Consider the following 27248-nt stretch of genomic DNA (forward strand, 5'->3'; position numbering starts at 1 on the left):
GCTCAGGCAGTGCTTGAAATTGTGACTGTGACACAAATATGAAGTATCTTCAAAGCAGAAAGGGCAGTGCTGAGGCTGCTGGGGCTCCTGAGGCTAATGCACCATTGCACTTTTCCCCGTGAAAAGTGAAAGCACCAAAACACTGCATCAAACTTAATTCAGCATCAAAGACTTCATGGCCATTTATCATGTTTATCCTTCATCTCACCTGGGAGGAAATGCTGACTGCTTAATCATTTACTGGGACTGGTGCTTAAACGCTTGTGTGAGCATCATGCAACGCTCTGCACTGTCATATTTTATGCTTTCACCTTTTCTCCTTCTACATCTCTCTAGAGAAGGCACTTTGAAGGCCGGAGACCGAGTATTAAGCATAGATGGGATGCCTTTGAACAGAGAGAGGCATGCCGACGCTTTGACCATGCTGATGCAGAGCGGCCAGGAAGCTCTATTCCTGATCGAGTATGACGTCTCTGTCATGGGTGAGCATCCACACATATACTCCACACACAGAGACATGGAATATGTGGAGGCATAGTAAGGCAGCATTGCTCTGAGGATAAATAATGTGGCTGCTTAGATATGAGTGAGTGTTAATGCAGGGTACGCCAGCAGGGGAGTCACACGTGTCTGAGAGTACATTCAGCTGGGAAAGGTTGGATGAATGATACTCTGTATTTCAGTAACATAATTACAGCTTGTGGCATTTGAAGACATGGATTTAAGAGTTTATTACTGTGTTTAGGACTGAATAATTACATTTATTTGTAAGTCTTGCTTCATTGAACAGGTTGAGCAACAGGTACAAATTGAATGGTATGTCAAGAAGCCCTGATGATGCTAAATATATCAAAATACAAGATCACAAATATTCATAGACCTGTATACGCCCTTTAATCTTTTCAGTCTTTCCTTTGTTTAAATTGTGTTTAAATTCTATTTCTCTTAACAAATAACATGGATTTGTCAATTATAAATGGTGATTATATTGAGAGAAATTTTTATGCACAGTTTTTCTGCAGTGATTTACGTCTTTGCGCTTGAAGGCAGTTTTTCTGTACGCCACATTCTTCCCTTCCTTGTCTGTTTATTTTTTTCTAAAAGTTTATATCATCTAATTAACTTATTATCCTCATTTTGAATTATGTACAACATAAATTAGTACATTCTCATATTGCATAAATATATAATTATTGTATTACTTCTAACTTGACCTTATTCAACCATAAAATTTCCATTTTAAAATTAATATATTAAAGTTCATAGTTCTTTTTTTTTTTTTTTTTTTTTTGAAGGTTTTTTTGAAGGTTAATAATTCTAATTGAATCTATGCAACATAAATAATAAAATAATCCTGGCCATGAAGCAGTAAAACAAGTCACCTGTTCATTAATAAAAGCCTAATTATAACTTCCTTTTTGCTCATAGTGACTAATTTCCAAGATTACACAAATTTGCACTGGTCGGTACAAACTAGGGCAACTCACTAAGGACACTTGACACACATTATCTTCCTGTGTGGGGGAATTTAGGATTCAGACCCCCTGTCTGAGACTAAAGCTACCAGAGACTTGCAGATGTAAGAAAATGTTTTTTCAACCAAATCACTGCAGATATTTTAAGTAATATTCTCTGAAAACATTGCAGCAAAACAAAAAGAAGAAGAAACATGAAGAGCTATCATCACAGCATTATGCATTCAGCAGGAGACATTGATCACCCACTCTAAACATTTAACTTTTCTGCTTGAGCCAAGCAAGTAAATGTCAGAAAAACTGTGTTGAAATAACAGAGGACAATGAATTATGCATTGTATGTCATTTCTCTCTGGGACTTATGGTACAAACCGTGACCCAACAGTGAAGTCAAATGTCCTCCAGCTGCTCTGTTTTCCCACTTTTACTGTTTTAACATAAACGCTTTTGAAGTTAAAAAAAAAAGAAGAAACAAAAAAAGAACTAAAATTAGAAAACTTTTAAAAATGCCACTGTTTTTAGGAAAAAGATATTACATCTTCCCCAACTAATGTTAGGTGGATAGATTAGTTAGAAGCCCTGATGGCGGGGCAAATTTCTTTGTAGAGCTGCACCGTATATTGTTAGAGGATTGTAATGTAGGATGCAAACAAACTCAATATGTTCATTCGTTCATCTATCCATCTGCGACCTACGGACGTGCACGGGGGAAACCTGTCCATATAAATGAAATATGATATGACGGAAACATTTAATCAGGACCTAGCACAATAAAAGCACTCAATGAAACATAAGAATAACTTTTAAAATACAAACAAAACCACACTTTCTCACCAAGGGAGGTCAAATCAGTGCAGGCTAGTTGTCAACAGAATGGCAGAAGTGGGGCATAACTTAAAGTATTATGCAAGCCATCTGTTGAAAATTCTTATGTTTTTTTCATGTTGCCGTATATATCGCAGCTTGAAATAATTGCAATGTTGATTTTTTTCCGAGATTGTACAGTCTTGTTTATTACTATAGTACATTTTGTGTAAGAAAATAACTTCAAGAACTTTACATTAAACCCTACAAGCATTACAGCTGGGTGCAGAAGAAGAATAAAAAAGTACATTAAAAAAAAAAAAAAAAAAAAAAAAAAAACATGTTAGAGAAAATAAGGAAAATTCAATTATTTTCTTTCTTTTTTATTTTTTCTTTCATTTTCTTTCTTTTTCTGGTAGCACTGTTTGTTTGTTTTTTTATTTTTCTTCATTATGCACCATTCTTTAATCTTATCTCTACTGTACACACACACACACACACACACACACATATATATATATATATATATATATATATATATATATATATACACATATATATATATATATATATATATATATATATATATATATATATATATATATATATATATATATATATATATATATATATATATATATATATATATATATATATATATATATATATATATATATATATATAAAGGTCCATAATCCCATGGAAAAACAAACAGTGCCATCCAAAAAAGGAAAACAAATTGTTTAAAGGAACTATATGCACTACAGATTATGAATTAAATGAACTGTAAATAGGTATTTATGTGGAAATATCACAAGCTGAAGGATTTACTGATCATTCTTCTCACTAAAGAGTGTAGTTGCCATGGGATGAAGGAATGTTTGAAGTGCTCATTTTTACATCTGCAATGTAAAAGTCTCCTGCTGGAGTGGCTTCATGGTGCAACAACCATCTCATGCAGGAGTAAGAAGTAGTGGTCTTAATGGATGTCAGCTTTCAACAGCCTCCTTCCACTCACAACCTCTATTGAGTCCAGAGGGCTGTCCAAGACCATGCTGGTCCTCCTCATGTCCAGGTTCCTCCTGTCTTTCTCATAAAGATATCATAATACAACAAGAACACCAACACTTCACATTCACAAGATTTTTTTTCTTTCACTGAAGCGTTTCATCATTTGCATGAACCAGTTAATCCAGTAAATGGTTAACGCCATAATAATGTTGGAGTTGCAGATTAAATGCCATTAACAATCTTATGACAAATTTCTGGAACTCATCAAACATCATGAAGTCCTGTCAAGGCTGAAGAATGTTTATAAATGAATTATTTAATAACTAATAATGAAGCCAATGATTGCACGCTATAAAGCATTAATAATACTGTGCCTTACAAATGAGCAGCACCAGAGGCAAAGATCCATGAACTGTGTCAAGCAGCAAAAATAACTTCAGAAAATGAGCTGCCTCAGTAACAGAAGTGGAACATGAGTGAAGCTGATCAGTCATCGTTTGTGAATGTTGTTTTTGTCTGATTGTTTAAAACAAAAAGTGTTTTATTTGTGGCTTTAGCTGCATTCGGTGACCCCGTTGATGTTTGTGTGTCTGTATGTGTGCTGCTGTATTTTTTTGCAGAGGCAGTGCAGCAGGCCTCTGGCCCTCTGCTGGTGGAGATAATAAAAGGTTCCTCAGCAAACCTGGGGATCAGCCTCACCACAACAATATACAGGAGCAAACAAGTGATTATTATTGACAAGATAAAGCCAGCCAGTGTTGTGGAGAGGTAAAATTATACATTTAAAATGTTATTATTCCACTGGGTGTTTCCTGACAGAAAGCTTTCTAAAAGAACCTCTGTCTCACTCACAGGTGTGGAGCGCTGCATGTAGGGGATGTCCTCCTGTCCATAGATGGGACCAGCACGGAGCACTGTTCCCTGATGGAGGCAACACAGCTACTAGCCAGCACCTCTGACATTGTCAAATTAGAGGTTCTTCCAGCCAGTCAGAGCAGACTTCCAATCAGGCCACAAGACACAGGTATGCCCTGCAGACCACACACAAACAGAACGATGCTTTTAAGAACCTGGATTGGGATGCTAAACAAAAGTCAGTGAAAGAGGAGATAAGCCGGCTAAAGGGAGCCTGGAGCTTCTGATTGGGTGCACTGGTGTTGATTTTTTTTTAAACTAATAGTTAAATTAGTAAGAAAAATGAAATGTCAATACACCATGAAAAGACTATGATAGCCCTGAGGGGACCCAACCCTACTGCACAAAACAGAACAACAAACTAAAAAAGACAACATTTAATTAAATGTAATAAAATTGAGAAAAATTATTCTTGCTATATGTTGCGCTTTTGTTTTGATTGTTTTGCTGTATGACTTGTGCTTGTTTTGTTGTTTTTTTTCCTTTTCTGTTTCGTGATATGCAGTTGGGAAATATCGGTATGTTTTAAGTTTAGTTTCTGGGTTTTGCATCTCTAAGCTGTCCCAAAAAAATCCCTTAAGAAAGAAATAGATAAACATACAATTTTAAATAGTTTGAGTAGAAGAAACATATTTATGCTATGCTTATTTCCTCTCTGCACTAAAAGAGATAAACAGATTGGATTTTAAGAGAAAAACTTTAAATCCCAAAGCCGGCAAAACCAACGATCAGAGGGCATTGGGTAAAAGATACAAACTATTTCCAGGTCAGGAGGGTTATAAAATTACAATTTTGCATTTAAGGAGCAACTAATAATCAGGTGGGGAACAGGAGAGAAGAAAGATGAAGTCTAAAAAAGGTCTGACTATACACAGCTGGCAGCTAAACAATGGAAACATTTACATCCAAAGACTAACTCTGCAGAGCAATCTGAAGCATTCCCAGAGGATAATGTCAGCTAATTGACTTATCGCTTCACACTACATCCATGTGTGGAGTTTCTGGAAATGTCCGCACCATATGTATTGTGACTGCTCTGTTCTTTGCTATTTTACCTTAAGCTGTAAAGAGCTTGGCTCCCTCCCAGTTGCCATTTCCAATGTGCACAGAATCAGCATGAGTGTGTCTGTATGTGCACGGCCCAATGATGGCCCCAATCTCTTTGGCTTTGGGTGCACACTCGGCCTCTTATGCATACAAATGAGCCACACACAAACGCACGCACACACACCCTTTCTCTGTCGGAGATCATGTTCTTGCCACATTCTGCAGACTTATTTCCAGGTCAGCAGCTGCAGGGACTTCTCCCCACGACTCCATGAAGTCATGGGGAGAAGAATCGTGCAACATGACAAGAGGTTGTAAGCTCTGGTTTATTCTGAAATAAATCTGCTGAAATCTTTCCTGCATAATTTTTCTCCGTCTTTTCTTCCGGTGTTTTTGTCACGTTTAGTTTTTAGTGCTTGTCTTTGTCTCCCCCCCCCCCCCCCCCCCCCCCCCCCCCCCCAAAAAAAACCCCACTCTTTCTTAATTTGTGATTTCAACTTCTCATACTCCATCCATCCATTTTCTCCACCCACCCAGCAATAATGGGCGAGAGGTGATGTTGTTTCTCATATTATTTGTAGAAATATATTTTCATTCATCACAGCAGAATTGTCCTAATAAGAAGTCAGATGTTCCCGCTATTCTTACGTCTGAGTGAGGCAAAGTTCCTGATTTCTAAAACCAGTTTCAGAATTTGTTAGAACACGGGAAAGTTTAACATTTCACTTCTGTGTATATCAAATGTGATCAGACCCCCCTTAAAAACATCTCCTATATGGTTTTTTAGGGGGGTCTGATCACATGCATTCTAAGTTACATTCTCCGTTTTTTTTACATCAACATGAATCTCAGTATGTTCATGCAGGCCAAAAATGGCCTGTAAATATTAAAGGATAAGTTATTTTACTGGTTGTGAGAGCAGCTGCATGTGAAGTGCATATTGTGTTTATTAAACAAACTTACCGGGATCTTTAAGAAACTGGGGCAGTATTTTACAGATGACTATAGGGTAATATTGAAGAATACGAACAAATAACTTGTAACTATAGCATTATTAACCGGCCAACTTGTTGAAATAAGACAGCTCTGTTCTTGGATCTTGTTTATTTTCTTTGCATGACTGAGTTCTAAGTTACAATATGATGTGTTTGCCAATAAGTGCCCCTACTTGCTATTCAAGTATTCACACATTTACAGCTGACGCAGCTGGGGGGTTGTAACAGATGAACACATCTTAGTTTGTTGATGCAGATTAAGTTTTTTTTTTAATGAAACTTCAGCTAATCTTGATTTCCATTCTGAATAAAAACATCTAACTCAGTACTTGAATTAATATAGTATAATGCATTTGCATTTGTTTTTGTTCAAACTACAGCAAAAGCATAATTTCTATGTAATGTTGCAGGTACATGTTCCAACATTTTCTTTAAGGAATGAGTCATTACTTGTAAAAATGACATAGTGCCAGTTTAATATGGTGGTATTTTCAGTTTTTTTCCTCTGCTGGAAGTAATTATCATAAGATTGTATCCTAATCTACTCTGAGGATTTAATGAAACGAATATGCCCACTAAGAAATAATGAGTCCTTTCCACCACTGTAGACTAAGAGTACAATTTCTTGGACAGTTCTGAGATTGATCTTTATATAAGCTGGCAGAGCCAGAGATTTTCAGGTAAGTTTGAGTAAAATAGATATGTTTTTTTTTTTGTCTTTTAAAGGCCAAAGGTTATGCTGGATGTGTGTTGAGCACATACAGTTAGATTTAACCTGGTTCCCGCAATATGCAAACTTCTAAGGCACTACTCTAGGCAGTCTTTCTACTAAATCCTCCATCCAAATGAGCAAGTTGGCAGAGATTAGACCCCTCCAAATGAGGCAGCAGGGATTACTGTCGCGTGTGACATTCAGTGACAAATATAGCCCCATGAATGTGTAAAGGAAGCCTAATTATTGAGGTATGTGTCAAATTTGGGGTCAGCTGTTTTCTTTCGAGGGCTTCATAAGTGCTATTTGACTGCATTCCCAGGTTTTGACATGAGGGATGATGAAGTTCCACCTAAACCACCATCTGTTCCGCTCTTAATTTGATTTATGGTGGGAGAATTAAAGAGAAATATACAAAACAAAAAGACCGAAGCTCTGCATTAACACCAATCAAGCTCTCAGCTGTGCCTAATCAAGGACAAACTGCATGCCTCCAAGCAGACAGTATCACTGCCTGATTATCTGTGGAGGTCACTGTTTTGGCACTTTTGGGCATTTAGAAAATGAAATGATGAAAAATGATTTTCAGTTTGCACTCAGCGTTTTGGAGACCTGCCAGTAAATGTAAGATTTTTTTTATTTTTTTTTTTCCCCTGTTACTATTTTGAATGTCTAAGTGACTCTATGAAGCTCTTCAAAATACATTAAACCACAGGATTTAATCTAGCATACCATAGCAAAGACATTAAATATCAATTACTCTGCTCTGAATTATCCTCAAGTCACTGTGTGGTGCAGTTTAAATTTAGACATGGAAATCAAAACAAGATTAAATGGATTCAAATTTAGAAATGTGCATGACAGAGGAGGAGATCTAGTTTCTTTAATGCATGTGCTTTCCTCTTGGCTGCTGCAGTTAAAGTGCAGAAAAGCAACCATCATCACTGGGACCAAAGCAGCAACTATTGCCATCCCCCACATGCCAGCCACAGTAAGACATGGAGCAGCCCAAGCCACCCACACAACCAGCAGGACCACTGCAAATGTAAGTTATTACTTGTGACAGCGCCGCTGCTGCCGGCGAGACACCCTAGCAGGAGCCCTTTCATCAGTACGATTGTTAATAAATTAATTTCAAGAGGGTTACCCCGACACTAGCTGCCACATTTAACTCCTTTGTTGCATGCTCCTGCTGAAAGTGATGAGTTTTGCTCTTGTTTGACACAGATCGTGCTGTTTGTCTCCTTTCAGCTATGGTGAGTGGAGGCTTCTCCCCTTCCTCCACAGCCACCTCAGGCTTCAGCAGCCAGGGTAGTAACACGCTCCCATGCCCCATTGCTCCCATCGCTCCCAACAGCCCTCGCAGTTCCACTGGCAAGAGCAGGAACAGGAAGAAGGACCACAAGAGCTCATGTATGACAAACTACCCTCCTCTTCCACCCACACATGAAAAAAATGTCACTTGGAGCAAATTACTCAGCAAGCTCATTTAAACCTGCTTGAATTCAGGATGCTCCTACAGAATAGAGTTTAACAAGTGCAGTTTAATGGACAATCTGCTTTACAGAGCTGCCAGTGCAGCTGTCGGCTCACATCGGTGGTTGTAGTTTGTGGTGTGTGGCTGGGAACTAATAGTAGTAAGGTGTGAGAATGGCTTCATTTTGAGTGAGCCGTTTGGCCCTCCGTGTGAACAGATCTGATTGATCACTGACGTAAACAAGACTATGACTCACTGCCTTTCCATTTGCATGTTGTCGTCTCTTTGGGCGCATGTCTCTTCCCCTTACCCTCTTCCATTTTCTTGAATTGTCTCCAACAATCCTGTTCCTGCTCCATTCATCTGCCACTTCTCTGCTCATATTTCTGTCTGACGTGCCCCCTCCCTCAGTGTCCCTGGCGTCCAGTTCCGTCGGCCCAGGGGGGCAGGTTTTTCATGTGGAAACGAGCGAGATCGTCCTGAGAGGGGATCCGCTCACAGGTTTTGGGATCCAGCTGCAGGGGGGTGTCTTTGCCACAGAAACGCTGTCGGCTCCCCCGGTCATCCGTTTTATTGAGCCCGACAGCCCAGCTGAGAGGTAACTCAATGAGACACCTAACTAGTAAACAAATGTATAGGGAGTCACCTTGAACTGGAGACCTCGGTACTAATCATTCAAAGCTGCAGGATGAGAGTTAAAGGCTTATTTTAATGTTTATTCTCCCAATGGCTGTCTAAGAACCCCTCTTCATGGATTCTATCCCACTGACAGTTCATTTTATAGTTAGCAATAAATTTGGGATTTTTAACTGATTTTACCATTTGTTTTAATGCATAAAATGCAAAAATTAGACATTAAATGTAGTGACATTATTTGCAGAAAGCAGTGGTCTGTGCTGCACTTTTCATTTCAGTGTCAAAGTTTTAAAAACATAATACAGCTGACACCCTTATAAAATAAAATAATTTTTATTTTTCCCTAAAGTTTTTTTTGTTGAACTTTTCGCTGACATTTTTCCTGTTATGAGGATGTATGAGTGTATATATTGATAAAAGCATTGAACCACTATTGCCATACAAACACTGGACTGACAGACCCCTTGTCCACAGTAACAGGGCTTAATCAGAGCCAAAGTGACTGACAGTAGGATCTTAGCTTCTCTACACTTTCCCCCACTTTAAATTAATTTTAATGTTCATCTGAGCTATTTAGACCTAAGACTGTTTTTAAAAGAAGAACAAGCTTTTATTTAAATTGTATTAACTTTATTTTTATCTGTGGTGCTTTTATGAAACTAATTAAAATTAAACTAAAATATAAACTCTGGCAATAAGTTGAACTGAATAAAAAGGATGTCTCAGAAATTTACAACATCTGAGGCTTTTATTGAAGCATCTTTATAAGTTTAAGACAAGATTAGCTTGGTTCATCTTCATATAATCATAGAAGAGAAATATGCAGTTGCCCTGAGCTGTACTGGTTTGGTTTACTGCCTTAGAACATTTGCTGGAAAGATGAAATGTTACAATAACCAAATCTATCTCTTACCTCATTTGATGTGCTCTTTAATCGCATGTAATATAATAATCTTAGCCACGAAATTAATGTGGCTCTTGCTGTTAATGTCATGAGTCTGAATTAAGATGCAGTATTATTGGGAATGTATTCTATGTCCAAACAACTGTATGCTGCCACCCTGGCAGGTTTAGAGTTATTATTGTTACATATCAATGAAACACAGATGAATTTTTTTTTTTTTTTTTAAATCTCTTACTTACATGATAAATGTTTGTACTTGGATAGTAAATGTTAAAAATCTATTGATTTTTTTTTTTTAAAGTAGAATTTTTAAATGAAATATGGAAAATGGAAAAACCATGATTACTCCACAAACTACCAGTGAATTACCTGTCCCAAAATATTTCTATTTCATTTAAAACTACACGTCAACATATTTGTCTCTCCCTTGTGTTTTAGAAGAGGGAAAAAAAGGGAAAAGGTCAATTATTTGTTCTGCACAATGAATCAAGCCACAACATATGTAATACAGCACTTTTCAATGATAACTAGAGGTAGAGCCATTGAAGCTGTGACAGAAAGCTAAAATAACACTGCCGTTTTCACCATTAAACATCTAGGACAATAATATTCGTCAGTCAGCCCACCAATTATTTATTAAACAGACACTCCTGTCTGCCTGAGCTTTTGTTTTTAGTTCATCTAATTTTCTCTTAGTTGTCTGCGCAGCCACTCTAAGCCTCTCTGGTGACATATTGATCGACAGTACAGCGCATGTAGTAGCGTAATTAACACATAGCTCAAATGAGGCTGGTTTGTAGAATCTGTCTTGCAAGATTAATGGTGGTATATGCCGGCCGTGCAGGGCCATGTCCCTCAGGTCCTGTAACATGATTAGTCCAGCAGCAGTTGGACAGGAGTGACTCAAATTCAGCAACCAACTGTGATATTGGTGCCTCTGCCTCCACACAAGGTTAATGAGTTGCAGTGGTTAGTGAATTAACATCACTTGACAGTGCTTCTGTGTTTGTCTGCACAATTAGGGGCCTGCACGGGATAATGTATATTTTTCCTGTTTGCTTACTGCAGTCAGTCCATGTGAGGTCAACTAAAATGTGTTTACATCAAGCCTAAAGGGCTTCATTCAATGTCATAGTTGGTGTTTTGGTATTTTCTCTATATGACATGATGTGTTAAAGCAGCAGCGTGGGATATACAAATGAACCTCTGCTGCCTTTAAATGAGTTTGTTTGCACAGAGCTTATTAAGCCTGTCATCACCTGTGATTCACACAGAACACTGCAGTTTTAGATCTGGTTACCGGAGTGAGATTCTCACCCTGGCTCACTGATGGTGATGTGTTCTGTTTGCTAAAGAGGAAATAAGCCGTAGCGACACAGGCGCAGTAGGATGCAGCAACCAGGATCGTGGTGAAGAAAACTCAGCAAGTGCCCTAGAAAAGTTTTAGATTCTCAAGATGATAAAGAAACCATTCAGAGGAAGGATTACTGCCTAAAGAAGAGAGTGACGTCAAGGAAACCACGGATTACCCCTGCTGTGGACTTTTTGTCATGAGAACACTACATAAGCACAAATGTATGTTTGCGTAGTTAATTTTGCTGCCAGAAGAGGGGGACAATTTTCTGCACGTCACTTATGTGGTTAAAAAAAACTTAAACGGAATCATATGCAATACAGTGTTGTTGAAATAACCGCTGGAAGAGTTTACAACATTTTTAGTTTTGCTGCTTTTTGTGGCATGTTATGCACAGATCTTTCAGCTGTGTGGACAAGATTAGAGATGCTGTTTTTGTTTACTGCAACAGAATGAATGCAGAAGACATGTCAACTAATCAGAGATTAATCAAGACTTGCAATAATCATTGAAAAATATAAAAGAAAATAGCGTAAGCATCTTAAAGGTGGGAGTGACTGCAGAAGTTACCTTGGACTGTATTAGTTTTTAACCTGTTTTTCTGTTGTTGTTTTTTTTTTGTTATGAAGGTGTGGACTCCTGCAGGTTGGAGACAGAATGTTGTCCATCAATGGCATCCCGACCGAAGATGGTACTTTGGAAGAAGCTCATCAGCTGCTCAGAGACTCGGCTCTAGCGAATAAAGTCACAGTAGAGATTGAGTTTGATGTTGCAGGTATCACAAACAAGGCATCTTTTTTAAATGAGAGATCTTTTGTCTTGTCACTCTCCTGCTTTTAATTTCTCTTTCATACTTAATTTGGAATTAGAGTCGGTGGTTCCAAGCAGTGGCACCTTCCATGTTAAACTCCCCAAGCGGAGAGGGGTTGAGCTGGGCATCACCATCAGTGGTGAGTTTGCAGGCTTTCAGCAGGGGGCAGTGTTACTAAGTGATGCTGCACACTGAATCTACTTGTGAGACTGTGTTCTGTGATCCATGAAACTCGTACTTGTATGAACGCACATAGCTCATTACCTCTGAATAATGGTGCCTGAACCAACATTCATCATTAACCTTTCTGCTCTAACTAGATATGAAAAAACACTAAATACATGTCAGATGTGATTAAAACACAAAGAATTTCAAGTTATGCGGATTTATCCTCATGTGTCCTATAAAAAAAAAACAAAACACTAATAATTTTCCTATTTTTTGCCAGCAAGTAAGAAGCCTGGAAAGCCTCTCATCATCTCTGACATCAGGAAAGGAAGCATTGCACACAGGTTGGTATCATAAAGGAGAATAATAATGTTGACTGTTGAATCCTCTTCAACTGAACTCTCACAACAGTGTTTTAAAACAGATTTTTTACAATTCATCTGTGCTTCTGGATCACATTGGCAAGAAATATTTTCTCAACACTTCTCCAACACTTCATGAACAAGATACATTATTGCAGCTGTAATAATAGCCTAATAGGATTGAGCTATCAAAACTAGATCAGTAGGGCAGCTACATTTCAGAAGGGCTCAGTGATGATTAGGTTTAGGGTGAGGTTAGGGTCACCCACATGGATCTCACCGAGACACAAGTTTAATAGGATTCTGGTGGTGAGTCAGAAGGAGATCTCAACTCCCAGTTAATAGTTGTGATCCTCTCGTTTCTTGTGTCTACTAGAACAGGGACTCTGGAGCCCGGAGACAGGCTGCTGGCCATCGACTCGGTGCGTCTGGAGAACTGCACCATGGAGGATGCGATGCACGTCCTGCAGCAGGCGGAGGATATGGTCAAACTACGAATCCAAAAAGATGAGGACAACATTGGTACTCATCCTTTAAAAAAAAAAAAAAAATCACATCTAAAATTAAAGTGTGAAACAGAAACCAGGTTATTTCCAGAAATTCTCTAATGGAGCATCACTTGACAAATTTCCGACACAATATTCCATGCAGAGTTTTCTGTGGGGGAATTGAAAAGGCTTTTGTTTAGTTACTTTGGAAAGATTCAGTGAAGTCTATAAATGGCACCGCTCTTTGTCTCCGGTTTCCTTAATGTTTCAGATTTGCACTCACTGAGTCTGATGCCTTTATTGGCCACCATATATGTGTCGGACCACAAGAACAGCTGTGATACACCCTGACACTGACCCTGCAAATCTCTGCAGAACTACTTCAGGAATGGAGCAATTTTCTAAAAATAAAAATATTCCCCTCCGCTGGTGGTGGTTCAAAGGAAAAAGCTGTGTAACCAGCCCATGTCATTCTTCCTGCTGATGTTCACATGTGTTCAGAGCTGGTGACTGATGGAATTTGTTGCTTGTTTATTCCCCATGATACACCATTAATGTCACCTACCTGTCTGCATGAACTCTTCTTACTGATGATGCAGAATTTTTGGTTTTAGTTGAGTCTTTTTTTTAAAAATTTTTTTAATTTTTAATTTTTTTTTTTAAGATACACTTTGTTCTCATGGGAAATTTATCTGCGCTGTTAAAATAGCTTCCTAAATATAGCTAAGATCCTTCAGAATAACTCGAAGTACATCTCTGAAGATGTTTTTGTAATATACGTTTTCTCTTTTATATTTTTTTTCTTCTTTTTTAAGTGTTTGGATTTGGTGTGATCTGGAGTTCATTATGTCTGTTTGTTTATGCTACAGATGAACTGGAGATGTCAGGCTCCATAATCTATACCGTTGAGCTGAAGCGGTATAATGGACCACTGGGTATAACGATTTCTGGTACAGAGGAGCCTTTTGACCCCATCGTTATCTCTGGCCTCACCAGGAAAGGTCTGGCTGAGAGGTGAGTAAAGGACGGGGATAGAGGGCACTTATGAGACGATGATTGCAGATCAATCTGAGGCCAGTTTGCTATTTTAGGCAAACTATTTGCCTCTTTATTTTTTTTTTAATATATAAACGAGACAGTAAACAATGACTGTCTCATTTCTGCAACAAGAAGCCTCTTTGTTTCACTCTGGCAGCCAGACAGGGTTCCCCTGATTTGTTGTTGGTACCGTCTAGAATATTCTGGTATCTCTGTGTCCTCTGTTCTCCAAATCCTGCAGGACTGGAGCTATCCATATAGGTGACCGAGTCCTAGCCATTAACGGGGTCAGTCTGAAAGGAAAGCCACTGAGTGAGGCCATCCACCTGCTGCAGATGGCCGGGGAGTCCGTCACTCTCAAGATCAAGAAACAAGCTGACCGTATAAAAACATTTATTTTCTCTTTTAACTTGATTTGCCTTGTTTTCATTTTCGGTTCAAATTTAAAGGGCTGTTCCAAAATTTGGCAAAAACCAAACTGCAAAAAAAAAAGTGGAAAAAGAAACCAAATGGGGGGGGGGGGGGGGAAACGAAATAATGAGGAAAAAAAAAAAGTAATTTTCCTCTTCAGTTTGGTCCCAAGATATATTTTCCATTATGTAATTTCCTGTTTGGTCTTTTTTTCTTTGCATTTCCCCTTAAATAGTCCGTTGTCAGTTTGTGTCTCTGTTTTTAGTCTGTCTTCTACATAGGAAGAATATCAGTTCACATCAAATGACTAGCATCCCTCCACTTATCTTACCAAAAGCCATAAAACACCATGATGAGACTCAGATGAACATTTATCAAAACAAAACAAATCAGGCAGTGAAATAAAGTGTGCTTTGATAAGTTAACAGTGTGTTTTCATGCTGTGGGATTTTCCTTGTTTTAACTCGCTGCTTTGTTTTCCAGAGTCAGAGTATCGGCAGCCTCCAGACCGAGAAGCTGTCTTTCTAAGCGACCCAGAGGATGAACTAACAGACTCGCAGAAAACCAGTAAACTCTCAGAGATCTACTCTGCCACTGTACCCAGTATAGATTCTGCCATGAGCTCCTGGGATAGCTCAGGGTTCGATGCAGGCTACATTAGCCAAGGTATGGTCTGGAACTCACCCGTCCGCCCTCTCTAATTAAACGAGTACGATGGGATTTATTTCTTTGCTCATTTGATTTTAGGGACATATCTGCACAAAGCTTCCGATATACTGCTAAATCCACCTTCCTGGAGGCGCCCAAAGCACAGAGGACATGCCACTTCCGGCTCCGCAGGCATGGTCCACCACTCAGGACTGTATGATGAAAGATTCACAGAGGATGAGTGGGATAAGATACCTGGGTAAGTGAAGAGGCTTGACGTCTGTTCCAGAAATCAGGTTTGGTTAAAACTGAGTGCAATGTTCAACAAGACTTAATATTTAGAGGTTTCCTTCTCACGTGAGCAATGGAGATGAAATGATTCAGTTTATTTATTCATCTATGGAGTCTGTATAAAGTTACATTAATTTCCATATATTGAGAGTAGATCCAGATTCTCTGCTCCTCACATTCAAATGGAGCAGTAAAACAATCATAATGAGATGCTGTACAGGGATTAGTCTTGTCATCTGCACATTACTGTGGAATATTACATAAAATAAGCCATGTGAAGTTTTGATGATCTCATGTCGTGACTGTTCACGCTGAAGAAATTTCATATTAATCATATGAAGAGCTATGTGACTGTTTCAGGATGGTGGCGTTTCAGCTGAAAACAGTCCTGGTGTTCACTTATATTAAAACGTGCTGTTGAAACCAGCAGTTATTGTTCTCCAGCTGCAGTTTTCATATTTTGTTTTGGTCCAAGACTTAAACTATTTCAGGAAATTTGAACTATTCACAAATTGAATTAAGATCCAGTGTTTCATCAAATGGTGCTGCAGTCATCTTTGTCCAACCTGCCTGCTGGAACAGACTCTTGAAGCTTTCCTACTTGTTGATATCTGTCAGTGCAGCATTGAGTGGTTGTCTTCATTCCTTTGTTCCTTAGTTTGAATAATACGGACCTGGTAAGATTAGTAGGAAACATGAATTGTAAATGCAGAGTTTTGAAGATCTCTAAAAAAAAAAAAAAAAAAATTAAACAAGACAGAATTTGGCATAATCAGGATATTTTGATTAAACACATCCTAAAGTAATTAAAAAAATAGAAAAGCGTTTTCATATAATTAAATGGGCATCAGGAGTATTTAGTACACAAAAAGTGACCATCCACTTGAATAGGAATTTCTTTCTCAAACAAAAATAAAATGAAACTCGCCAAGCTAAACCTTTTTTTAAACACTGACCTGAATTGAGTGTAATTTACCTTTTTATTTGTATCATAGCACCAATTCACAACAAATCTCAAGGCACATTACAGATGTCATTCATTTAAGCTAATTTAAGCAAACATAGAATCTAATTCATAAAAGGGCAATATCCTAGCTAAGAAAACTAATTGATTTCATTAAATCTTGTCTTTGATTCAGTTAATGACGCCAAAACAATCACATTTCTGAGGGACATGTCCTTAAAGTCTAAACCTAGGGGGGCATAACTTAGTGGTTGCTACACTACCTCTAACAAAAAGATTTATTCAAATGAAATGTTTTAAGCCTAATTTTACAGGTAGAGAGGGTGTCTGCCTCCTGAACCCAAACTGGGAGGGTTCTGTAAGACATGGGCCTGCAAATCAAAGGCTCTGCCTCCCATTCTACTCTCCTAAAGCTGTAGGAACCACAGTAAACCTGCAGTCTAACAGTGAAGTCCTCCTTTGGAATAATATGGAACTGAAATCTCTGATAAAGAATGGAACTTAGTTATGGAGAGCCTCGTGTGAGAATTGTATATTATATCCCAGATTGAACAGGAAGCCATAGAAGAAAATCTCAGACTGGATTTTACATGATCCCTCCTGCAAGTTCTCATGAGAACCTTCATTGCAGCAGTTTGGATGAGACGGAGGCTTTCTAAACAGGCCAATAACAGGGAACTACAGTCCATGTCTTAAAGAAACAAAAGCATGGACTAGTTTTTTGCAACGCACTTCTTTTCAACTCCTAAGCCCTCAAGTCAATGGACAAATATAATAAAAAGCACCGTTTAAGATGCTTGTATGATGTGGCAGTAACAGTGCACAGTAATGGAACTAAGAGAGAAGGCTGATTGTTGGTGCAGACTAGAGATCACCAGTTGTGGTTCCTGAGGGCAACCCTCTTGTGGATGTTTGTTTTAAACTATGAGTCCTGTTCTAAAAGCTATTAAAAATTATTTGAGAGTTGGAAACTTGACAAAAAGGACTTGCAAACCTAAGAGCTTGAGTGGATAGCAGTCGAGGAGGCACGTTAAAAGTGTGATGTTTTTAGATGCTTATCAATAATAATGTCCATGTTATATTTTCTGTTTCCTAAAATTCTGACCAGAGCTGTATTGTGTGAATTAAGACTGTTGTAATCTTGCCACAAGCTGCCGTTTGGGGTTGGTTTACAAAAGCAAACTGTGCCCATTTGATTTTTTTTTTTTTGTCATTTTGTTGTGTGCTTTCATGTTTCGTGCTTTTCCAAACTGTCCTTTTTTTCTTCTTCTTGTTCTCCTTTCTCAGGTATTCTCTCTCTCATCTGCTTTACTAACTACCCACAAGCTCTTTGGTGTCTCACATAGATGCATCTTTTTCTGTCAGCCACGTTTTCACACGAAAAAAAGGCCTCTACCCCCAAAAAGAACCTGGCTCAAGGATACATCAGCCTTATGTGTCTCCTCATGCTTGACTTTCCTGAAGTTTTTGTCACATGCTCTCAAATTCCTGCCCTTTTTTTTTTTCTTTTTCTTTTTGAGTGACATTCACTTTTGTAAATTTGAAAGCTTTATCTAATTCTAGCGGACTCCTCACCAATAGCTTTTACAAGTAAAGGAATTTACAGTGAACCCTCATTGTGGTCCTGAGAGATTTTTAAAGGGACCCTGCAACTTTGCAGCCCAAAAACTGCATTTCCCATGCTGCTTTTGTATGCAGCACCGGCCTCCAAACTGCAGGACTGCTCTCATGTTCTGGTTCCTGCGTTGTCATAGATTCGTCAGCCCCCCTCGTTGCCATGGCACCTTAAGCAAGGAAGAAAGCTTCTGGTCCCAGGCACTACAGGACCTCGAGACCTGTGGCCAGTCTGAAATTCTTAGGGAGCTGGAGGTAGGTAGCCAAAGGTGGATTTCCTGCTTTCTTTCCTCCTCAATCTGCTACATCTTTTCCATGTATCCACAGACCAGCGTCAGCCTAAATGAACATGCCCAACAAAGCATTATGATAATCATTTGTGTGTAATCTGTTATTAAATCTGACAAGACAAGCCAAGCACCTGCTGCCATACTGTCCAAAGGAGGCTTTTGGACAATGCATTGGCCTCTAATCTGTACATGATGTACTAGATATGATGTGTGTGTTTGAAAATAGGAGTTTAATTCATCCAGTTTAACACATTGCTCAAGTAGTTTGTCATTTCGCTGTCTTTCAGGCGTCTATGACAGGCAGTGCTCTTAGCCTGTACCTGGAAGAGACCAAGACCAATGAAGACTCAATGTTTCATTCAGAGATCAGTCCCATAAAGAAAGGGGAAATAGACAGCGAAGCTAAAAACAAAAGCAGCTTGAACGTGTCGACTGGTACCAGAGACCTGTCATCTAGGGCCAAAGGGGACCCGGCTGAAATTTTGTCCCCTTCAGCACTGGCACTGCACAAGGTGATTTTAGAATATAACGGTTTAGACTGATTTATCAATAAAATGTATATTTCAATATGGAACAGTTGTAGGAGGGATTAGCCTCTTAGCCTAAATAAACAGTATTATTTTTCTGGCTATTAAAAACAGATTTACACAAACTTGAAGGATTTATTTCTTTGTAAACACTTATATTCCAATCCTGAACTAGAATACAATGGTAAGCACTCTGATTGATGAGGTGAAAGCAATTCTGAAACAAAGTAGGGGAACGCTGTGTAATGTTTTGCTTCATAAAAAAAAAAAGATTGTAAATCCTCTCTTTTAGGTGATTGAAAATTGTACAAAGGCAAATATGTTTGGTCTCACTTTGGATTAAAAGTAAAAACAAAGTGCTTGAAGCAGAGGAGTCATCTATACCCTGTCTGATCACCTTGTTTTACAACAGAATGTAGTTTGACATTGTTTTGCTGGAAAAAAAAAAAAAGAAGCAGCAAAGTTTCATCTAAAAACACCAATAACTCATGGCTCCAAAACATGAGTACATGTTGTTCATCCTAATTGGGGTCTTTAATCCCCTGCCATGTGGGTTAGGGCAACCCCCACGGACAGATGGTCATTTACACAGAAAAAATAGTGGGTTGGTGGAGGCATTGTTTCAGGATCCTGCTTTTTTTTTTTTTTTTTTTTTGTAACTTTAACCAATTTAATCAAACTCTATGCTCCTGCCCTTTGCTGGATGTAACTCAACACACTTTTAAACTTCTAATTCAGTTTTGGAACGTAGATGACTAAAAAATGTTAAGTATTTTTAAATTGCTAAACTAATTCAAATCATAAAATATTACAAAAACCAATATAATATGAATATATTGTTCATACTGTTATAAGCTGAATAAAATCTGATTTGCATATCTTTGCGTTGTTTCCATTTTAAAGTGTCCCTGCTTTTACCCCCTCCTAAATGTTCATGTTACCCTGAATCACTTTTTTTTTTTTTTTTTCCATCCCTTGTGCCAACATGCTCACAGGCATTGGATATTTTGATATCCTACATAAAACACCATTTCAGCTAAAGTATGATTGTTAGTTGTCAGTTTGAAAATGGCATAAACATGAATTTCGTCCTTGTACATCTTCCTCCCCCAGCCCACAGCTCCTCTGTGTAACCGAGGCCATCTGTGTATCCAGACAGTCAGGACTTGCTGCATATATACAACAAACACTAATTACACAACAGTACCTGAGCAGCTGAGCATGCTGCCGTCATGTGCATGTACTGTATACCTCCATAGAAACCTGTTTGGTTACTGATGCGTCTCATTGCGCTTTGTTGAACTGGCAATACTGAAGCGTTGAGTGAGAAATATTGCAATGTTTATCACTGACACAAGATGTGAAGGACATCACAAGATCTTCCTTTAAAACTGTTTCTTGTTTATTTTCATGGTTAAATCTGACAGCCTTTTTCCAAAGAGTAACAAATGATAGTCATGTTGTGTATACTGGAAATTGTGGTAACACAGGAAACGGTAGCAACAGAAGTCACACCAAAGACATTCAGAGCAAGGTTAGGTTTGTGGCTTAACCCAGTTTCCAGGCTTCATGCTCAGTCTAAGACAGCCAGCACCATGCAGCCGCTCCAAGTGCAGTCATGATACTGAACATTACAATCCACATTCTGGACAATTCCAGAAAAAAAAATAGACAAAATGGCTTTTCCAGTTTATCAGGTTCATCATGTTGCATTTTCCTTTCAGTCCCACTTTCAAATCACTTAACAAATTTAGAATAAAAGATGTTCAACTTTATTTTCTCATCTTCTAAAGGAAGCCAACATATAAACTTCTGTATTGTCATGTCACTTTGCAGTAGTTTTGTCAGTTTTGAGAAAAATTGCCTGTTGAAGATTGATTTCTTATGATGCAGATGGAAACCGATGAGGCACACCATTCTTTTTTTTTTTTTTTTTTTTTTTTTTTTTTTTTTTTAATATAAAATTGTACTAAAAGTTTTTGTTTCTAGAAGTTTTATGTAACTCTCTAAATTTATCCTTTTTATCTGCAGGTCTCCCTAAGGAAGCACCTTGAGAGCCGTGACTTTGGTTTCAGCGTATCAGATGGGCTTCTGGAAAAAGGAGTTTATGTAAATATGATTAGGCCGGATGGCCCAGCTGACCAGGCGGGTTTAAAGCCTTTTGACCGCATTCTTCAGGTACTGGATGAGTGAATATTTTGGTTTGTGTCTGACACTTCTGTGGCCAGCCCATTTAATCTTATGACACTGTTAATATTCAGAGCAAGAGGATGTGTAACATAAAAACCCATCACAATGACAATTACACACAATAAGATCCTTTTAGTTTCGGAGTCCTTTGTCTGAGTTTCCATGCTTTTACCAAGAATCTCACCAAACTACATTTTTACGTCTCCCCATGAGTCCAAAACAGACCAGACTTTATACAATGCATTTCTCAGACATAACAGTTCGGACATAAATGACGATAGAACAAAAATGCCATTTATCCTCAACAACCTTTAAGTCGCACAAAACAAAAGTCATCTGTCTTTTTCTGGGACACCTTCATCACTCCCACCTCCATCTGCAGTGGCAGTCACCGGCTCTGAGATGGGCACACAGAGAACTCATTTTACATTGTTTGACATTTGGCTCTGTGCAGAAATAATTCTTACAATGAATGTAACTCCTTAGTTAAGGCTTATTTAACACCTGCCATTTCAGGGCTCTTTTAGAACAGTCAGTCTGAGTTATTTTACCTTGTCTTTTAAAAATTGAATGAATGACTTAAAGACTGAATCTGTAAGTGAAAATGAGAATTGGATAAATATAACATCGGTCTTTTCATGCCATCTCGCCAAATCCCTCCAAATGCAACTGAAACGTTGCGGCTGAATGTTTTACATAAGTTTTCAAATTTACAAGTTTAGCCCTAAAAAAAAAAAAAAAAAACAAGCTGGTTGCTGCAGTTTACCACCAACTCTAAATCCAAGAGCAGCTTTGTTTTTTCCAGATACCCAATCCATTTTGTACTGACTGTGAATTTTCAAAGGGCAGATTTGTTATCGCAGTTTATGTGGAACAGCCATTTAGGATTTGCAACTGATCTTGCCAGAGGAAACCTGCTGGGAAATGGCCTTACTACTACATGAAACCCATGTTTTTTGTTTTGCCCAAGTCAGCTGCTGGAAAAAATAAGTAAAATGGAAATGTCCACCTTTTAAACAACAAGCAGATTTTGTAAGCTGTTACTCTTCAGAAATAAGAGGTGAGCTGAATGTTAATAGATTTGGTTGTGATCTTTCAGGTGAACCGTGTGAGGACCAGGGATTTGGACTGTTGTTTAACTGTGCCCCTAATTATGGAAGCCGGAGACTGCCTGGATTTGGTCATTAGCAGGAATCCACTGGCAGCAGTAGACACGGAGCTGCTCAGCGACTGTGACGACCCCTCAAACTCACTGTTCTGCTTTGCCAACCACAGGACCAACAGCATCGCTCTGTGATTGCAAGGATCGACACTGGAACTCGGCAACACTTAGACCCCACACATGGTTACGTTTGTCACACTGTACCTATCAGACAGATCTTCACACACATGTTCAGCCCACAGAGCATTTACAGAAGGAACCACTCTGCCTCACGGCGTCTCTGTCACTAAGTTATAGTGCGCATGTGTTCACAATTGCCACTTTTAGTCACTACTATGTTCAGGCAAATCAGTTCAGAGGCGGCTGCTGCCTCAGACTCCCCCCACTCCCCCACCTCTTCCCCGCTTCTTTCCCACCAGAGGCAAAACCGCATGCAGGTTATATAACACAGAAGTCATAGCTTCTGATGGGGCCAGGATGTCAACACACATGCCTCAGCTCTAAGGGAGAGTCACATGCTGTGCACATTCATTGCATACATTTACTTTATTTTGCATTAATAAGCTTCATGTTCTAATCAACTTTTTTTTTTTGGTCTAATTTTATTTTACCCACACAATACAATGTTTTGCATGCACGTCAAACACTCGGACACACAGTTTGGACTTGAGGTTCGGTGCATATTTAACCTGTTTATCAGCCATGATTTGACTCACTGCCTTCCAGTCTGAATTCCCCGTGCTGAAGAGGGCAAGGGCCTCCAAATAGACCAAATGACCTGACACTTGTCAACTATCACTAAATGCATTTTATGGCACATATCATCTTAATACCACAAATATGTAGGATGACACACAACCTTTGTGTTGAAAGTATTCCCTTGATTGAAGGCTGTTTAGTTCCAGAGATTTAAGATCATTTCTTTGTTGTTTGACACAGATATTTTCTCCCAAAGACTTTTCTTTTTTGGGGATATTTTGCACATTTTCCTTGTGACACTGCTTTTGCACATGACCTACATTTGTATTCTATGTTGTGAATTCACATCTCCATTTTTGCAATTCATTTATACTGTGTGAGCTAATCTTTGCAAATATGTCAAAGCATGTTAAACATGCATAAGGTCTGCCTTCAGCACTTTGCTCCTGGTTATGTTTGATTCAACAAGATCTTCAGGAGAGCTCACCCTTTTTTTTTTTTTTTAATTTATCATGACATGCAGTTTTCTTTCACTTCATTTTTTTTCAAGCAATTGCTGACTTGGAGAGAATGTTTCATGTGTTGGCTAACGTGAATGCGTTCTGCGATTGCAGCACTGTCCAATTTATTGAAGCCTCAGAAGCAGATTAATTTTTGGATGATAACCCATTCATTTCTGACTTGGTGTTTGATCAGTTATCATTGTATACAGAGGCCTATTTTTAAGGTTTTATATTGATTTATTGTATTGCAGCTGTAATATACAAATACATCACGTATACAGTGTTTTTTCTTATTTAAATTATATGGACACTTGATGTATGTCATGTAAGCTGTAATGCTGAATGTGGTTGTGCTTTTTTTTCCCCCCACCCCTCTGGTGTGTTTCATATCTTTTCTTGATTGATTCGAAAAGGGTGTAAACATTTGTGGAAATTTTATTTTTAAGTTATTGTCCAGTAGAAACTGTACCTAATTCTTTTTATGGCAATAAAGTTGCATACTTTTTTTTTTTTTTTTTTTTAAATATATGTATATATATAGATATCTATATGTATATATAATCTATATCTATCTGTATATATCTATATATATAATATACATACACATACATACATTATTCACAAAAAGTTAGGGATATTCAGCTTTTGGGTGAAATTTCACAACAAGCCTAAAATGCATTCAAACCTGTACAGGTGAACTTAATGTGATCTTCTCTAAGCTTTTAAATGCACATGTCCAACTGTTAAATGTTTCAATAAATTTTGCACAAGTTGCTGTTCTCTAACAAGGAGCTTAACGGCAAAAATCACGGCAGGTGTGTGATCCTTGAATTGACCAATAAATGTCCTGGTTCAATTAGAGCTGGTGTTTAAACAGTTGTCCTCATCATGCTGTTCACATTTTGACATCATGAGACCAAGACGACACCTAACAATGGAACAACAGTCCCTTGCCATTGCGATGCTTCAAACAGGACGTTCTCAGACAGAAGTGGCCACTGAGCTTGGAGTGTCACAGAGTGTCATCAGCAGGTTGCAACAGAGATATGGAGAGACTGGAAGAGTCACAGAAAGGCCTAGAAGTGGACGTCCTTTGGCCACATCCCGTGCTGATGACCGCTACATTGTGAACACTGCCCTGAGAAACCGGATGATGAATGCCACTCAACTCCAGGCACGTTTAAGAGAGGTGAGAGGCACCCAAGTGTCACGTCAGACCATTCCAAACCGTTTACATCAGCGTGGTCTGCGTGCTAGACGACCTGCACGGGTACCTGACCACACCACCAGGCATCATCGTCTTGCATGGGCCAGGGAGCATTTACGCTGGACGAGGAACCAGTGGGCCTCAGTGCTGTTCTCTGATGAAAGTCGATTCACACTGAGCAGAAATGATGGCCGGCAACGATGTTGGAGACGTCAGGGAGAGCGCTATGCATCAGCCACTGTTGTCACCAGGCGAGCTTTTGGTGGTGGCGGTGTTACAGTGTGGGCAGGGGTGTCCACTTGGTACAGAACCGCCCTACACTTTGTGAATGGTACAGTGACAAGCCCATACTACCTGAATAACATCATTAATCCAGTGATTGTGCCCCTACATGAACAGCACAGGCCTAATTTCATCTTCATGGACGACAATGCTCCTGCTCATCGAGGCTGCATCATCAGGGAACGGCTGTTGGAGACTGGTGTACCTCAAATGGAATGGCCTGCACTCTCTCCAGACCTGAATCCCATTGAAAACCTGTGGGATCAGCTGAGCCGTCGTGTAGAGGCTCGAGACCCTGCACCCCAGAACCTCAATGACCTGAGGGCTGCCCTTCAAGAAGAGTGGGATGCCATGCCTCAGCAGGCAATAAGTTGCCTTGTGAACAACATGAGACGTCGTTGTCAAGCTGTAATTGATGCTCAAGGGCACATGACGAGATACTGAGACGTTCAAATTTTTTGTTGTGGTGTAACTACCATTGTTGTTACCTTTTGTGTTGAATGATTTTTTTGAGATGAGGAAATCAGTAGTGCATCCTTCTACTTAAATGTCTTACTTTTATGATATATCACTGTAGCATGAACAAATTGCATTTTCCATAAATTTCACCTGAAAGCCAAATATCCCTAACTTTTTGTGAGTAGTGTATGTATGTGTGTATATATATATATATATATATATATATATATATATATATATATATATATATATATATAAAAGCTTTGGTTTGTGGAATTTAGTTTGGCTCTGCCCATTGACGTTACTCACACTGCAGTCTGTAATCATCTGTTTACTCTAATAATGATGCCTCCAGGGACGACAGCCAATGGACCTGATCTAATAACGATTAGCATGAGCACAAACCCTGTTCCTCTAAAACAACTGCAGGGCTTCAGCAAAGCATAGTAAATATGTCTGTACCTGAAAGGCACTGTCAAAATGACCTTTTCCACCAGCCTTGCAACATTTATATGTTTCGGTTTGTCTGCCAGAACCCAAAATGTGGACAGGAGAGCATTTTAATCAAATGTGATTTACTTAAGTTTGAGATGAACAGTATGTTGCTATTTGCAGCATTATTTATGGCTGGACAAATGCATCTTTAATGTTGTGGTTGATGTGATTGTAATCACTGCTACAAGAGCAGGAAAAAAAAAAAAGAGTATTTCTCCAAATGCGGGAAGCCAGACGACGTATTTAAAATAATTTGATTACTGAAGCACTTTTTTTTTTTTTTTTTTCCTACGTTGTGCTGCCTCATGGTTTATCTGCAATCCTTTTCATGTGAGCCAAAAGCAACATTGCAATTCTTAAAATGAACCATGAGAGAAGGAGGGGGGGGGGAGCTTTCCATGAGATCTCTAAGAGTGAACAGGCATATTCTAAAGGATATGAATTTGATTCTGGTGTGTTGGGCAAGGGTTACATCCAAAAGTTTCAAGATGGTAGATCTTGACAGAACTTGGGCACCCCTGGTTCAGAGGGCTATGGTAGCCATGAAATATGGATATGTCTGATTACACCTTATTGTAAAATATAAATATCCAAAATGCTATCAAGATTTGCCTGAAAAGTTCATAAGTTCATCTGTTTGCTTGTATTAACTAAAACAAAATGGATAATGCAGTTGAGTTTGTATGTTTAAAAATGAACACTATGAAACATTTCATTTAGCTTTGCTGCCCTACAAACCCCCACGCCTCATGACGTAGGATGGAAAGGGATTAAAACCCAAGGAGAGGAGTTGAGGATATGCAATCTGAGAAAGGACAAGAATAGTAAGACTCCTGGAGGACATGATTCAAAGGACATGGCAAGTTTTTGCCACTGCACATTAGTTATAGTTCAGAAAATGAGGAATGAGGACAGTGATGGCGACTGGTTGCACAGATTACAAAATACACAAAACTTAGACATAATTTTCTATGACTACTGGATACTTTTAAATATGATCTGTGCAAAGGTTTTTACTTCTTGCAATAAACTCAATACTGGCTGAAAGACTTTTTTTTTCCCCCCTTCATCTTGGAAATCTTCATCTAAATGATTAAAAAAAAAAAGCTTTCTTATAAATTATAGTCTTCTGCTAATCTTGGACAATTCCATGAGGCCTATTTAATAACCCAGTTTAGTTTTCATGAAAGGAAAAATTTTGAATAAGTGATTTACTGGTACATGCAGTGTAACAGGAAGTCTCTTCTCTAAGCTTGGACAATAAAAGTTTCCGGGGGTTGGAAACAAAGGACCAGACTACTGTTTTTGG

General features: G+C 38.7%; 1 protein-coding gene across 1 annotated transcript in view; it reads left to right on the top strand.

The window, feature by feature from the left end:
- The window catches only part of LOC306755241 (glutamate receptor-interacting protein 2-like), a gene marked incomplete at its 5' end in the record, with an annotated part of 35111 nt that extends 11635 nt beyond the window's left edge, over nt 1-23476 (top strand). Inside the window, 18 exons of the mRNA XM_079239559.1 lie at nt 337-482; nt 3911-4058; nt 4145-4314; nt 7876-8004; nt 8211-8372; nt 8848-9034; nt 11960-12105; nt 12200-12280; nt 12590-12653; nt 13048-13193; nt 14029-14173; nt 14439-14578; nt 15092-15274; nt 15356-15515; nt 18266-18380; nt 18703-18927; nt 20974-21120; nt 22232-23476. Of these exons, the coding sequence (XP_079095685.1) occupies nt 337-482; nt 3911-4058; nt 4145-4314; nt 7876-8004; nt 8211-8372; nt 8848-9034; nt 11960-12105; nt 12200-12280; nt 12590-12653; nt 13048-13193; nt 14029-14173; nt 14439-14578; nt 15092-15274; nt 15356-15515; nt 18266-18380; nt 18703-18927; nt 20974-21120; nt 22232-22429 (2692 nt within the window). The 3' untranslated portion in view covers nt 22430-23476. The remainder of the gene's footprint in view (nt 1-336; nt 483-3910; nt 4059-4144; nt 4315-7875; nt 8005-8210; nt 8373-8847; nt 9035-11959; nt 12106-12199; nt 12281-12589; nt 12654-13047; nt 13194-14028; nt 14174-14438; nt 14579-15091; nt 15275-15355; nt 15516-18265; nt 18381-18702; nt 18928-20973; nt 21121-22231) is intronic.
- Nucleotides 23477-27248: the final 3772 nt, after the last annotated feature.

This window comes from Telmatherina bonti (assembly GCF_933228915.1).
Source record: "Telmatherina bonti genome assembly, chromosome: 4".
Lineage (NCBI taxonomy): Eukaryota > Metazoa > Chordata > Actinopteri > Atheriniformes > Telmatherinidae > Telmatherina > Telmatherina bonti.